The sequence below is a fragment of the Megalops cyprinoides genome, chromosome 25 (assembly GCF_013368585.1).
Source record: "Megalops cyprinoides isolate fMegCyp1 chromosome 25, fMegCyp1.pri, whole genome shotgun sequence".
NCBI classification, from domain to species: domain Eukaryota; kingdom Metazoa; phylum Chordata; class Actinopteri; order Elopiformes; family Megalopidae; genus Megalops; species Megalops cyprinoides.
The window spans coordinates 113,579-128,198 of NC_050607.1; the positions used below are offsets into that span (position 1 = coordinate 113,579).

The 14,620-nt window shown below is 49.4% G+C and overlaps 1 protein-coding gene across 1 annotated transcript in view; it reads left to right on the forward strand.

Annotated features, from left to right (window-relative positions):
* Positions 1-14,620, forward strand: part of LOC118771625 (potassium voltage-gated channel subfamily KQT member 1-like) — a 134,692-nt gene that overhangs the window by 6,331 nt on the left and 113,741 nt on the right. The window contains exons 2-9 of the mRNA XM_036519612.1: positions 2,769-2,859; positions 7,196-7,322; positions 7,500-7,578; positions 7,897-7,993; positions 9,140-9,280; positions 11,370-11,480; positions 11,913-12,008; positions 12,732-12,860. Coding sequence (XP_036375505.1) covers positions 2,769-2,859; positions 7,196-7,322; positions 7,500-7,578; positions 7,897-7,993; positions 9,140-9,280; positions 11,370-11,480; positions 11,913-12,008; positions 12,732-12,860 — 871 coding nt within the window. The remainder of the gene's footprint in view (positions 1-2,768; positions 2,860-7,195; positions 7,323-7,499; positions 7,579-7,896; positions 7,994-9,139; positions 9,281-11,369; positions 11,481-11,912; positions 12,009-12,731; positions 12,861-14,620) is intronic.

Here is a 14,620-nt window from a genome sequence, read left to right on the forward strand (position 1 = left end):
AGTCACACAGCCCACAGTGTGTTAGAGAAACTGCAGATGCAGGGACCGCAGTGTGTTAGAGAAACTGCAGTCACACAGCCCACAGTGTGTTAGAGAAACTGCAGATGCAGGGACCGCAGTGTGTTAGAGAAACTGCAGTCACACAGCCCACAGTGTGTTAGAGAAACTGCAGATGCAGGGACCGCAGTGTGTTAGAGAAACTGCAGATGCAGGGACCGCAGTGTGTTGGAGAAACTGCAGATGCAGGGACCGCAGTGTGTTAGAGAAACTGCAGATGCAGGGACCGCAGTGTGTTAGAAAAACTGCAGTCACACAGCCCACAGTGTGTTAGAGAAACTGCAGCCACACAGCCCACAGTGTGTTAGAGAAACTGCAGATGCAGGGACCGCAGTGTGTTAGAGAAACTGCAGTCACACAGCCCCCAGTGTGTTAGAGAAACTGCAGATGCAGGGACCGCAGTGTGTTAGAGAAACTGCAGATGCAGGGACCGCAGTGTGTTAGAGAAACTGCAGATGCAGGGACCGCAGTGTGTTAGAGAAACTGCAGATGCAGGGACTGCAGTGTGTTAGAGAAACTGCAGATGCAGGGACCGCAGTGTGTTAGAGAAACTGCAGATGCAGGGACCGCAGTGTGTTAGAAAAACTGCAGCCACACAGCCCACAGTGTGTTAGAGAAACTGCAGCCACACAGCCCACAGTGTGTTAGAGAAACTGCAGATGCAGGGACCGCAGTGTGTTAGAGAAACTGCAGTCACACAGCCCACAGTGTGTTAGAGAAACTGCAGATGCAGGGACCGCAGTGTGTTAGAGAAACTGCAGATGCAGGGACCGCAGTGTGTTAGAGAAACTGCAGATGCAGGGACCGCAGTGTGTTAGAGAAACTGCAGATGCAGGGACCGCAGTGGATGCGCTGGCAGACTAAGGTATCACACACAGTGTGTCCGGCAGCACTGACACGCTTTCCTCAGTGTGAAACCATTTGTATAGCATTTCAATATGTTTTTAAATTAGCTTTAACAAATATCCAATTTACTGTGTAATCTTTTATAATCCTGCTAGCTTTGCCTAGAAAAGTAAAATATGAACAGGGGAACATGGATATTATTCAAAAGCATACAGAACTAGTAATGTCTGCATGAACTGAGGTCAGACAAAAAAAAATGCAACACACCAAAGCAGTATCAGTGCACCAGAGTCCAGCTGAGCCGGGTTCATGGAACAGACAATGTGTAAAAGGTATGTAGAAACGGTGTCCCTGTGGGGTATTCACCTCCTGGCATTGGATAGCCAAGTTCAGCACCATACTGGTGTAGGGAAGTGTATCTGGAAGCCACACAGCAGTGACTTGGTCTCTTATATCAGTGCAAAATCACAACATATCTTAACATGAGTTTATTTACATATCTTTATGCGTGAGTCATAAGTGCCTTCCTCACATTCAGCTGAAGCTTGTCTGCTAGCAGTATACTTTTTCTGACTGGGAACATTAGCAAATCTCAGGTCATGGTTTCTGCTTAAAGTCACAACCTTCATTAAGTTAAAGTCCCATATGCTGTCTTTTCAGAAATGTATGCAGCACAGTTGTGTTTTATGGAGGAAACACTTTGTTTTGAATTTACTACCTTCAATTTTCTGCATATTAATTACCCAACCTGTTTAAAGGTGTTTATAAGAACTACTGCTGCAAAGTGCAATGTTTAAGTGGAGTCGTTCTGTACCGATGAGTGTAAAGACTGACTGTGTCTCTCTGCAGAGCCTTTAGGAGCGATAAAAGAATGACAGCTCTTTACTGCTGCATTGCCCTACAGTTCTGATGGCTGCTTCTCTGTGCCAACCAGCAGCACCCACAGCCGCCTTAGGTAATCAATATGATCAACTCTCTGTGTAAAGATGAAGGGATCCATGTGTTCCAGAAGACACTGGAGCTGCAGGTTGAGCTTTACTTTGGCCTATACCTGCAGCTATAGCCAGTATCAGGATAGTACAGCGTTTTCTATTGGCACAGACAGTAAAATCGCACAGCCATGGTTGAAAGGTGCAGTAATGTAAACATGGACAGATGAATCCTGTGTGTTGAGAGCAATCTCACTCTGAACCTGTTTTCCTGACAGAGGAAACCCTGTGGTGTAGGGTGTTGGACTGTGGGGGTGAGGTCAGATGGCATCTGGAGCGTGATGTAAGCGCTCTTTCACACAGGAGGTATAGTCCTCCTTTATCTCTGCTGCATGCAGATGTGTGTGCTGCACTGCCAGCGCTTCAGAGAGCCGAACTGTCTATTTCATGGCACTCACATCCCTGTGGAGCATGTCTGCTGCTCAGCGTATTGCATAACAGAGACGCTCTCCTCTGTATGTTAATGTCTGCAGCGGTTTCACTTTCCTATAGATCCCTGCTTACATTACATTGGGTATTGCATATTTGCATTTCGCATGGCCCTACATGCCCTCTCACACCAGCACTGCAGTGCCCCTGGAATGAGGGAGTGAAGACTGAGGGAAGAAAACCAGTGCTTTACAATCTCTCTGCCCCTGTGCTGGTCCTGTGCACAGCTATAGATGGGAGAGTGATGAACTGCATGTATGAAAATGCCAAATGGGAAACCAGTTCAGCCATGTCCAGCGCTGTGAGACGCAGTGTGTGAGCAGGGCTTTGGTCTGTCTGTGTCTCTGGCAGGTTTCTCAGTGTGTGAGCAGGGCTTTGGTCTGTCTGTGTCTCTGGCAGGTTTCTCAGTGTGTGAGCAGGGCTTTGGTCTGTCTGTGTCTCTGGCAGGTTTCTGATGGTGCTGGTGTGTCTGATCTTCAGTGTGCTCTCCACCATAGAGCAGTATGCAGACTTCGCCAGTGGGACACTCTTCTGGATGGTAAGTGCTCTTCATTGCTTTTGTCTTTTGTATCTCAGCCATGACATTTTTAATTCTAAAGTAATATCTTTTTCAGATTACAAATGCTTTAAAGTTAATGTTTGACGTTATGGCGAACACAAATACATGCCTATTACATTTCATGCATGAATATATGTGTAACATGCTGAGTATATAGCTATCATGGATTTGGAAACAGGAGTAGACCATTACTGTATTGGTATATTTATAATCCTTTCAGTGCTCAAACGATACTATAAAGATTCTCATGATAAGGATACATCCTATCAAGGACTTGAGTATTTTTTCTTTGGGGATTTTTTTTTCAGTAACTATCAGTGTAATACTGTAAAAATCCACATGAGGGCGATAGTTCATCTTGGTATCTCTGAAGATTTTTTCCAAACTTTAATGTGACTGTTTATTATTTTAATCAAATACAGTAGTGCACAGTAGGAGCACTTCCTGTACAGTTATGACTTGAATTTGAATTGAATTTGAGTATGAATTTATTCAGGATCAATCAACAAAGCTGTATCAGGTTAAGATTTTAAAAGCAGAGGCCATTTGTGCCATTGTGAGTTTGAGATGTGTGATTGGTTCTCGGCTGTTGAGGTTGTTGATGCTGAGTGCAGTTCCTGTCGGGGTGCAGCAGACTGTGCTGTTTGGTACGGGGTCAGTCATGGCTGCGAGCTCTGCTCCCCGCGGGCCATGCTGCTCCCCGCAGTCACAGGAGCTGCAGACCAGCTGGATCCTCTCTGCTCAGAGTGGGAGTAACATCAGATTTTGGTTTATTTTAATATTACTATCTCCCCTGGAATGTTGTGACACTATTTGTTTCAACAGCACTGTTATTGTGAACGCTCACATGAACTAGGGCTGGCAGGTCTTCATACACACAGACAGAGCGAGCGCCTGCCCTCCCTGCACTCCGCCTGTGCTTTTTATCGATAAGACTCGTTCAGGCATCGGGCTGATGGCATTTTGGTGTCTCTGTGGTGTTTACCTCATGGCACTGTGTTGACAGCGGGCAGGATTGGCAGCCCCTCAGTGCCGGGGGGTCGGGGGCACTCAGAGGACAGCAGTGTACACTGTGTTCTCTAAACTGTGGGCCACTGACACTCCCAGGATTTACGGCCTGAGTTGTTCATTTATTTACACCCTGGAAGAGCTCTCTTGAGCCTAACTATAACAGTTTGTTACAAAGCCTGCTGTGCAGTGTGGAAGCCTGCAGGGATGGACACGGATGCTAGCTCTCGATATGTCACAGTTATGTTACTGTGTGTGCGTGCTTCACTTGCGGTGTGTGCCTGTTTTCAGGCTATACTTAGCAGCTTCAGGGTTAGCTGATGTGCATGAATCAAAGCTTGCTTGTTTTGGATGACGGAGAGGACATTAGTCCTTGAGGATATTTGGTTTTCAGGACAGCTGCCAAAGTAAAGACAGCCAGGCCTGCCGGCTCTGCAGCCATTCATCACGTGTCACAGCGGCTTCACCCGCGTTCACAGAGCTGCTGATCCCAGTGCAGCCCATTCTCACTCACTCTCACTCTTTACTGAGGCTCTGATCTGAGGCACTGATCTGAGGCCAGCGCTTTCACACTTGGACCAGGTGGGGAGGTGTTTGCTAGCTGTAGGGCTGTAAGAAGAGAGAGTGAGAGCAGCTAGCAGCAGTGGACGAGTTTGAGTCTCTGCAGTCTGCAGTGCAGCGATGCAGCTCAGTGGGGGGATGTTTTTGCCAGTTGTCCTGGGAGTTGGTTGCTGATTTTTGGGTGTTTCATTGGCTCATCTTCTCCGTTTGTGGCTGATTTTCCTTGTGTATCTCACACTGCAGGATCTTCTAAAGGGTGTTTAAGGGTGTCTTTTTTTCTCTGTGATAATTATATATATAATTGAACAGCAGTGGTTTGTAGAGTGCAGGCTGTAGGTGAGTGTGCTGATGCTGATGTGTCCTGCTGGTGGAGATGTAACTGCCCTCGCTGTGCAGCCACACACACACATCAGACACACACACACACACACACACACACACACACACACACAAGCACACACACACACACACACACACACACACACACACACACACGCTCACACACACACACACACACACACACACGCTCACACACACACACACACACACACACACACACACACACACACACACACACACACACACACACACACACATACACACACATGCACGCTCACACACACGCACGCTCACACACACACACACACACACACACACACACACACACACACAGACACACTCACACTCATACGCCCACACATGGTATTGAGTGATTGATAATGTACGCTATGTTCATGCTTAAACTACGTGTTTATAAGGGGATCCCTTGTTAAAAATGGAGTTCTGGGAGTTTCAGTATTTATGTGAAAAGTTTCCAGACTCTTTCCAGCACATCTTATGACATTGCAAACAGAGGCAATCCAATCACATTTGAGTGTGCTAATTCCCGGGCTTTGAATGTGTCCCATATCCTGCTTTTGGCAGATGTGATTAAGCTGTTCCCAGCTGCCTGCCAGCGCTGCTTGCCGGGTTCATGAAGTGTCACGACTCCCAACATCTGGGTGTCCCATTTACGGGATTTGCCCTAATCCCATTCATCTCTGCACCCTCCCCTTTATCATTGCTATCAGTGCTGCTATCTGGAGATGAATCTGCTGTTTGCTTTGCGATTCCACCCCTCCCAAGTGTCGGAGGAACACGCCATTATGAAAGAACAATATTATCTCATTCAGCCGCCTCCTAAAGGACAGCAAACATGGGCCTGCACGCATGCTCACCTGCCTTTAACTCAGGCTCATTTAAACTAAGCAAATGCTTTTCCCCCCTTCTCTCCTTTTCTCTGCCATTCCATGTGACTGCCTTTTATACGCGAAACACACAGCCAGTGAAGTGGGCAGTGTGCCGATAAGGACGGGTCACTGACAGAAACGTAATGATTTGTAAATAAGATCTTCTCTCGTTGAGAAACAGACCCTTGTTGTTGCACATTCAGCACTGTGTTATTGTAGCTTGACTCAGGTATTAGCTTAGTAGATATGGTGATATCTAATCATAGAATGGCTTGAAGACCAGGCTGTTTAAGCAAGCAGTGGAAGGACCACCCACATGGGTGTGTGTGGAGTGGGGTATAACAGCAGAGGAAGTGTGTGTGGAAGCGCATTATTGAGTAAAATTCGGCAGTAAAAGCTGTTTTTCTGTGCACTGCAGCAGGGCTCACACTAATATGCCAGTGCTGACAGATGAGATGGCCTGGCTGTGTCAGTCAGTGTGCACACAAAGAGCTCCGTCACACCCTTGTTTTCCTGCTGGTTGTAAAGTGTCATAGAGAATGCAGGAGCTGATGAGGAGGACAGAGAGAATGAAGGCCAATATCTGCTTGCCGCTGCCCTGGGGGTGTGCTGCAGGTGAGAGGCAGAGTCTGTTAGAGTCACAGTGTGTGTGCAGGAGTCACAGAGCGTGTGCAGGAGTAACAGAGCGTGCACAGGAGTCACAGAGCGTGTGCAGGGCTCAGAGCGTGTGCAGGAGTTACAGCGTGTGCAGGAGTCACAGAGCGTGTGCAGGAGTCACAGAGCGTGTGCAGGGCTCAGAGCGTGTGCAGGAGTCACAGCGTGTGCAAGAGTCACAGAGCGTGTGCAGGAGTTACAGCGTGTGCAGGAGTCACAGAGCGTGTGCAGGAGTCACAGAGCGTGTGCAGGAGTCACAGAGCGTGTGCAGGAGTCACAGAGCGTGTGCAGGGCTCAGAGCGTGTGCAGGAGTCACAGCGTGTGCAAGAGTCACAGAGCGTGTGCAGGGCTCAGAGCGTGTGCAGGAGTCACAGAGCGTGTGCAGGAGTTACAGCGTGTGCAGGAGTCACAGAGCGTGTGCAGGGCTCAGAGCGTGTGCAGGACTCGCCTTGGGCAGGAACGCGCCGGCTGGGTGTTTGCGTAACCCAGGCGCCCTGCTGAAGGCAGCCGTGGTGCAGGGACAGGTGAGCTGCTGTCATTACAGGTGTTATCAGCTCATCTCTGGCTGGTGCGGGCGGCCTCCTCTCACGCTCCGCTCTGCCTCGTCTGTCAGCACGGCCTCAACGAATGATGCAGAACCTCTCTAATGAACTCAGTCTGATACAAACAGGTTCCTTAAGTTCAATGGAGCCATTTTACTCCAGCTGCCATGTTCGTGTCCCACCGGAATGCTTTCCAAGGCCAAATGGTCACTCAGTAGCAGCCCTGCATTTGGAGGGGTCACCTGCTGGCCGTGGTCTACAGAGGAGCTGAAATGTGCTTGTTTCATTGACCCGGTGCTCTGCCTGGCTTCTGGCTCGCAGGAAATCGTCCTGGTGCTGTTCTTTGGCACGGAGTACGTGGTGCGCCTGTGGTCTGCGGGCTGCAGGAGCAAATATGTTGGCATCAAGGGCAGACTGCGCTTTGCCAGGAAACCCATTTCCATCATAGGTAAGTCAGACTCTTTTTATTATCAATATGTTCATGTTCAGCACCCTGACAAGTGAGAGATCAGTAAAATCATGTCACTTTCTTTATGTAAAACAAATTCCTCAACTTCAAATGCTTTCAAAGGCCAATTGCCAGTCTGCCACTGGCTGTAATCGGTGCATTGTGTGCTGTTTTCAGATCTGATCGTGGTCATTGCCTCAGTCATCGTGCTGAGTGTGGGCTCCAATGGTCAGGTGTTCGCAACATCCGCCATCAGGTACAATATGAGCAAAAAATGTTCATGTATATAACACACTGCAGCAAGTGAAGTCTGCAATGAGCACGTTGCATTTTGGTAAGAATTCTGACATGAATTTCTCATTGAAAAGAGGGCTGAGGGGTTAGGGCTCCCTTCCCTGCACTGGCGGAGGTGTGGGTGTTTAGGATACCAACAACACAAGGCTTATTACAGGTGAATGTACACACTTCTACACTGAAGCAGTGTAGTCCTGTCACACCAAACGTTAAGCAAGAGAAAGCAGCTGTTCTGCTATGAGAGATGCATGGTAATACCCCAGCTGACTCCTGCCTCCAGGGGGATCCGTTTCCTACAGATTCTGCGCATGCTGCATGTGGATCGACAGGGGGGCACCTGGAGGCTTCTGGGATCTGTAGTCTTCATTCATCGACAGGTTAGTGTGACTTTCCTGTGCCTCTTTCATGGAGTGTATGAAGGTAGCAGAACCCATGCAGTCCCGTTGGTCGTTACACCAGCATGAACTGAGATCCTTTGTGGAATTAATATCTCTTAATAGCTGCTTATGTGTCCAGCAAGTAGCCATACAGCTCTTTTACTGTTAAACAGCTAAACGTGTATATTGACAGTGTATGTTCAATTCAACATCAGAAGGACAGGGAGACATTAGCTGTTTGGATCAAGGACACTGAAGTTTAAATGAAATCTGCGGAAGAGTAAACAGCGCTTTTGTCTGTACATTGGACCGGTAATTGAGTGTGTGCAGTCCCGCGCCGCTCGTGGCTTTGCAGTGCTCTGTCCCACTGATCTACAACAGAAGCGGCTGAGGTGTAGCCTGCAATGGTGGCAGCAGGACACTGCGTCGTCACAGGCACCTGGATCACCTGGAGAGACCCTACAGGCTACAGCTTCAGTAAATTCCTGCAGGGTAACTCAGTTACCTGTCCAATGTCGTCATAGCCAGTAAAGCTGGCCCTGAAAGGTGGGTTTATATGGCAGAGATGTGAGCTGATTAGACACCGACAGTTGTTCAGTCAGCCAGTCTTTTATGTGGTATACAGGCCTTTATCGGAGTAGCACAGAGCTTTAAGCTGCTCTATTTCCTGAGGAAAAGCCCCAGTGAGACTGAATGGGAAAGGCTGCAACTCTATTTCCTGACCCCTTTGCAAAGGGTGGATGTTTTTGCCAGCAGCAGTCAGTCCACCATTCGTCTCAGGCTGTTTCCTCAATGACCTGTAACAAGCCCTGTCCCCTTCTGATCATCTGTGAGGTGTCCTTATTCTGTCTGCAGTGCACACCTTACAGGCAGTAATAAACCATACTGAGGCTCGTTAGAGATATCCGAATCACTCCATTACAGGTCACAGGGTTAGTGTTTGTGCTGTGTTGCAGGAGCTGATAACCGTATCCGAATCACTCCATTACAGATCACAGGGTTAGTGTTTGTGCTGTGTTGCAGGAGCTGATAACCACGCTGTACATTGGCTTCCTCTGTTGCAGGAGCTGATAACCACGCTGTACATTGGCTTCCTCTGTTGCAGGAGCTGATAACCACGCTGTACATTGGCTTCCTCTGTTGCAGGAGCTGATAACCACGCTGTACATTGGCTTCCTGGGGCTCATCTTCTCCTCCTACTTCGTGTATCTGGCAGAGAAGGACGCGGTGGACGAGGAGGGGAAGACCGGCTTCTCCAGCTATGCCGATGCCCTGTGGTGGGGTGTGGTAAGGCTCCCATCCCTCCTGTTCTATTTATCCTCTGTACATCTTTCCTCACACACATTGGGGGAGAAGGGTTACTGTAATACACAGAGGCTGTGTGTCAGTGTGCCTGAGCTGGGGGGGATGGTGTGCAAGATGCAGCACAGATGATTTAATCATATTTATATGGAATAGCCTGTGGGGTGTTGAACATGTGGGACTGGGACTGTGGGGTGCAAGTGCAGGTTGGATTTTTGTGACTTTAGCTTCAGGTAGAATCCTGGAGCCGTGCAAACGTGCACCTGAATGACCTTGGCTGATTAGAACACCCACAGTCTGAGAGTCTATTCATGTGGCTGCTTTGGGCCAGTGTGAGGAGTTATGCTGGGGAGAGCCACTCGCATTGCTCTCAGGTCCAGATTCCAGTTCAGTTAATTAAACAGTTTAGTTCAGTGTGTCTGGTAATGAAAACCAATGCTATTCATCTATGTGGGATATATGTATTACAAAAGACTGGTAATAAACCCTTTTCATGCCCCAGCACTGTGGCTGAAAGACTTTTAAACCCTGTATAATAAAGTGTCAGTTCCTTTAATTAAAACTGTAATGGTGGGATTACTACCTTTTTGTTGTTCGGGTCAGAAAGGTTTGGGGTCTCTGAGCGCCCTGCACAGCCTTAAAGAAAAGAGCTTGTTTGTGTGGAGTGGCTGGCTGAGCTGAAGCCCCTGTAGGGCTGTGCTGTCTTTTGTTTTTCCAGGACTGTAAACTCGAGACGTGTAAACGCAGAGCCAATGGCTTTGGCCGCTCTTGTGTTTACAGAAATCAATTAGCTCAGTAACGGGGGGATCCTGCCGCTGGGGGGGCGTTTCCTCGCATGCTCCCGGCAGCTTGTTTTGCGCTTTCAGGGGCCGCAGGTGCGGGTGCAGCTGGGGAGGACTGCGAGCCAGACCCATGAATCATGCTCCTCTGCTGAAGAGCCCAATCGCAGCACGTGGAGGCCATTAATGCACTGATGTTTCGTCTGGAGCTTTCCTGTCGTTTCTTACTGAAACAGCAGTCCTGAAAGCAGCACGGAGAGAGAGACGGAGATGGAAACGGAGGGAGGGAGACAGACTGATGCTGTCATTAGTGCTGGCCTGAGGAGAAGGGGTGCAGGCTTTGTGAGTGTGTGTGGGTGTGGGAGGCAGAGGGCAGGTTTCGGGGACGCTCAGAGACCCGGCCTCGGGTTGCTGTGGAGAGGCTGGGGCCACACTGATGTTGCCTCATTGTGAGTCATGGCGTTTGGGGTGCGGATTAGACCCTCTGTTTTCTCTGAAAAGAGTTTTTAAGTGTCTCCTTACATCACCCCTTTGTGTCTATTGAGAGCATCGGGGCGCTGCTCCCCACAGACGCTTACAGTAAGCCAAGTGGCGTCTGAATGTGTCAGAATGGGCTCAGTTTTCACCCTGTGAAGGTGGAGGAGGTGGAGGTGCACTCCCTGCTAAACGCTGTGTTCCCTGCGGGAGGATGGGGAGGGAGCGGCAGCGCAGTGCCGTCGGAGATGACGGATGAGCAATGTGGCCAGCACCTCTGAATATCCACAGCAATGAAGCTGCACTCTGAAGGAGCAGGGAAAGCACCACATTACGCTCTACAGCTGTTATTTCACACTAAATTCTTACACATTTATAGTAATACACATATTGTACCAGCTGTGTAAATTGGAGTCCCATAATCTCATCCATCTTCATTTGATTGACACTTTTAACCCTTTCGTGTGTACAATCACACCGGTGTGATTAGCCATTTACCGTGTATGCTAAAACTGGTGCAATTAGAACTCAAGATTGGAAAAATTCTAGCTAATTTTACATTGAGGAAACAGCAATTCGATATAAAAAATATAGCAAATGTGGCGGTGAAAACTATGAAAAGCTTAATAACGCTAATGATGACATAACGAGCCATGTAACGTAACACTTGCACTACATAGCATAAAATAAGTTAGGTGCGAAAGGGTTAAAGCAGCTCATAAAGTGTAACTCTCAAATAGCTGTGTGTTATTCCCATCGTCAGGTGTGGCACTACACTCGCGCAGAGCTCAGGGGTGTGTGATTTGTCATCCTCTCTGCAGGTTACTGTGACTACGATAGGCTACGGGGACAAAGTTCCGCAGACGTGGATAGGGAAGACCATCGCCTCCTGCTTCAGCGTATTCGCCATCTCCTTCTTCGCCCTGCCTGCGGTAACGACCCGTCTAATGCAGGGACCGCACCCCGACCCCGGCCAGACCCCGCCCAGACCCTGCCCCACTCTGCAGCAGAGTCTGAGTGCTGGCGGTGGCTCTGTGGGACGGCTGTGATTAGCCGGGCTGAAAGACACGGCAGCCCAACTGGAGCAGCTGGGGCTCCATTTTTATAGTAACAGGATAAATGGCAACTGAGTGTTTTGCAGATGTAGATGCTCGCTACTTCTGAATATTATTTCCTAAAGGAAAAAGAAAAAAAGATGTGTGTTTGTGCATAACGGAACATCTGGACTTTTAGTAGTTTGGCTGATTAAGCTGATTAAGAAACACAATGGCTCTTTGTAGGGGAAAAAACCATCTGCAGTCTTGTGGGTTTCTTATTGATTGCAGCACTCCATTTAAAAGTAAACTTTTGGTCTCCGATTGCAGGGAATTCTGGGCTCTGGGTTCGCTCTGAAGGTGCAGCAGAAACAGAGACAGAAGCACTTCAACAGACAGATCCCTGCTGCAGCCTCACTGATCCAGGTACAGAGACAGGTTTCATGGCACTGGCAGTACAGGGCGTTTCACTGACCCAGGTACAGAGACAGGTTTCATGGCACTGGCAGTACAGGGCGTTTCACTGACCCAGGTACAGAGACAGGTCTGGGATGACAGCATTATATCTGTAAATCATGAGGACTGCGCGTGAGGTGTCAGTGCTCAGTCCTCGGTCCCCCGATAGGCCCCAGCCTCTTACAGCAGTGCATTGAGCTGTGCAGCTGCAGCTAAGAGCGGAGACAGTGGAGAGAATGTGCTGATGGGGGAGCTTCCTGTGGAAAGTCTCACTGTGATGCCTGGCTCTTTAAGTATAAAACCCTTTAAATCCGCAGCTTTGTTCCTGAAGGTGCTTGTGAGTGTAAGCTATAAAAACAGAGCAGCGCAAACAGTCTGGACAATCCTGTCCCGTCCTGGAGAAGGTGAGCGGCTCTCTCCTCCTGATCTGAGACGCTGGGCAAACACCGGCCTGTTTGTAGGGAGTGGATCATTGCAAGGAGGGCATTCAGTGGGATGCCATAGGATCACCACTCATCAGACCCTGAGAAAATATGTACTGTGACAGAGCCACGTGTGAAACAGTGTGTGTGGCCCGGCGCCCAGGAGCTGGCGGCTATGCTGAGCTTGGTATTGAATGGCTGGGCATGTGCTGGGGGCTTCCAGGTATTATCCCCCCTCCCGGTGTGTGATGCTGTGCTCGCCTCCCCTCAGACGCTGTGGCGGTGCTACGCCGCAGAGAAACCTGGAGGCTGTCCAGCCACCTGGAAGATGTACGTGCTGACCAGCGACTACGTGGCCGCCATCAGCTCGGAGAACTCCAGCCCCAACTTCAGGATCCTGGTAACCCCCTGGCAGCGCCAGGCCTCTGCCTCTCCTTTGTTTCTCCTGCTAACCGTGCTGCTTGGCTGCCCGTCACTCTTCGCTACACTGCCGGGGACATCCTGTCAGTCACCGGCTCGGTACAGTTAGTGTCATTATCCCTTTCCATCCCAATTCTCCGGCTGACGACGAGCCGCAGAAGAGTGTCTTCAGGGCGCTCAGCAAAAGCTGTTTTGTTGTGCAGCAAGACATTTATTTGCACTCAATTCAGGCATGCAAATGTTATATTTGTGTGTTCCCCCTCCCTCTGTAAGTGCTACGTGGTGAACCGTGCCCTGCTGAAGTCAGGGGTCTGACTGTGAAAGGAGCAACTGTTCTCCGAGCCTCCAGCACCACTGCAGCTCTTTGTCTGCCTCACACAAAGACACAGTCAGATGAGATGATGTCACGGGGGCTTTTCTCATGGGAGTAAACTTTTGCATAGTCAAACAACAACAAAAACAGCTTTGTTTTGTATTGTATCCATATATTGGGAGATTGAAAGCAGTGGCCTTTTCCTTTCTGTTTTTAACCTGTGACTGTCTCCTCTTTGTGAGTCAGTCAGAGAGGGCCACGGCTTACAGGCAGAACTATAGCCTGCAGTCAGAGCCAGGCCGCATTTCACTGACAGGAGTCAACAGCATCATGACATCTGGGGGAAAAAGGCCAGCCATTTACTCAACATGTCTCAATGTATAAAACTGGCAATGTTACAAATAAATACAATTTATATGGCTTGGAAAAAAGATACAGTAATCTAAAGATAAGGTGGCACATGCCTAGTTACAGGCGCTCAAAGTGTTTGAACTACAGTAAAGATACAGTACAGAGTGACGAGTCTTTGCAGAGCCTAGTTTAAGAGCTCTTTAGTACCATGCCCTTAATGCATGGGTAATATTGCTCAAATATCCTTAAACAAATATTGACTGTGCTATCTTTAATTTTTTCCATTTTTCCATTTGTGAGTGACAATGTTTATTCTCTGATTTGCTTGAAAATTGCCATTTAAAGTTGAGTAATCATGATGTGAACACCAAACAATCTGCTCTGTGGGAGTTTGTTTATCATCAGTTTGAATTGTCTTCAGTCTGAAAACCTTTTTTCATCATCTTTCTCCAAGTCTACATCTTAAGTCTCACCGTTATGCCATTATTAGTGTGCACATCAGATAAGCTCTTGTGCTGTTTGCAGTGGTTGAGTGATGTTCTCACCTCAGAACAGCAGCAGAAAGCGTGACTGTGCGTGCACCTGTGACGCTCGCGCCGCACCGGCCCTGTGTCACTGTGCCCAGGTGCAGCTGTGACACTCGCGCCGGCCCTGTGTCACTGTGCCCAGGTGCAGCTGTGACGCTCGCGCCGCGCCGGCCCTGTGTCACTGTGCCCAGGTGCACCTGTGACGCTCGCACCGCGCCGGCCCTGTGTCACTGTGCCCAGGTGCACCTGTGACGCTCGCACCGCGCCGGCCCTGTGTCACTGTGCCCAGGTGCAGCTGTGACGCTCGCGCCGGCCCTGTGTCACTGTGCCCAGGTGCAGCTGTGACGCTCGCGCCGCGCCGGCCCTGTGTCACTGTGCCCAGGTGCAGCTGTGACGCTCGCGCCGGCCCTGTGTCACTGTGCCCAGGTGCAGCTGTGACGCTCGCGCCGCGCCGGCCCTGTGTCACTGTGCCCAGGTGCAGCTGTGACGCTCGCACCGCGCCGGCCCTGTGTCACTGTGCCCAGGTGCACCTGTGACACTCGCACCGCG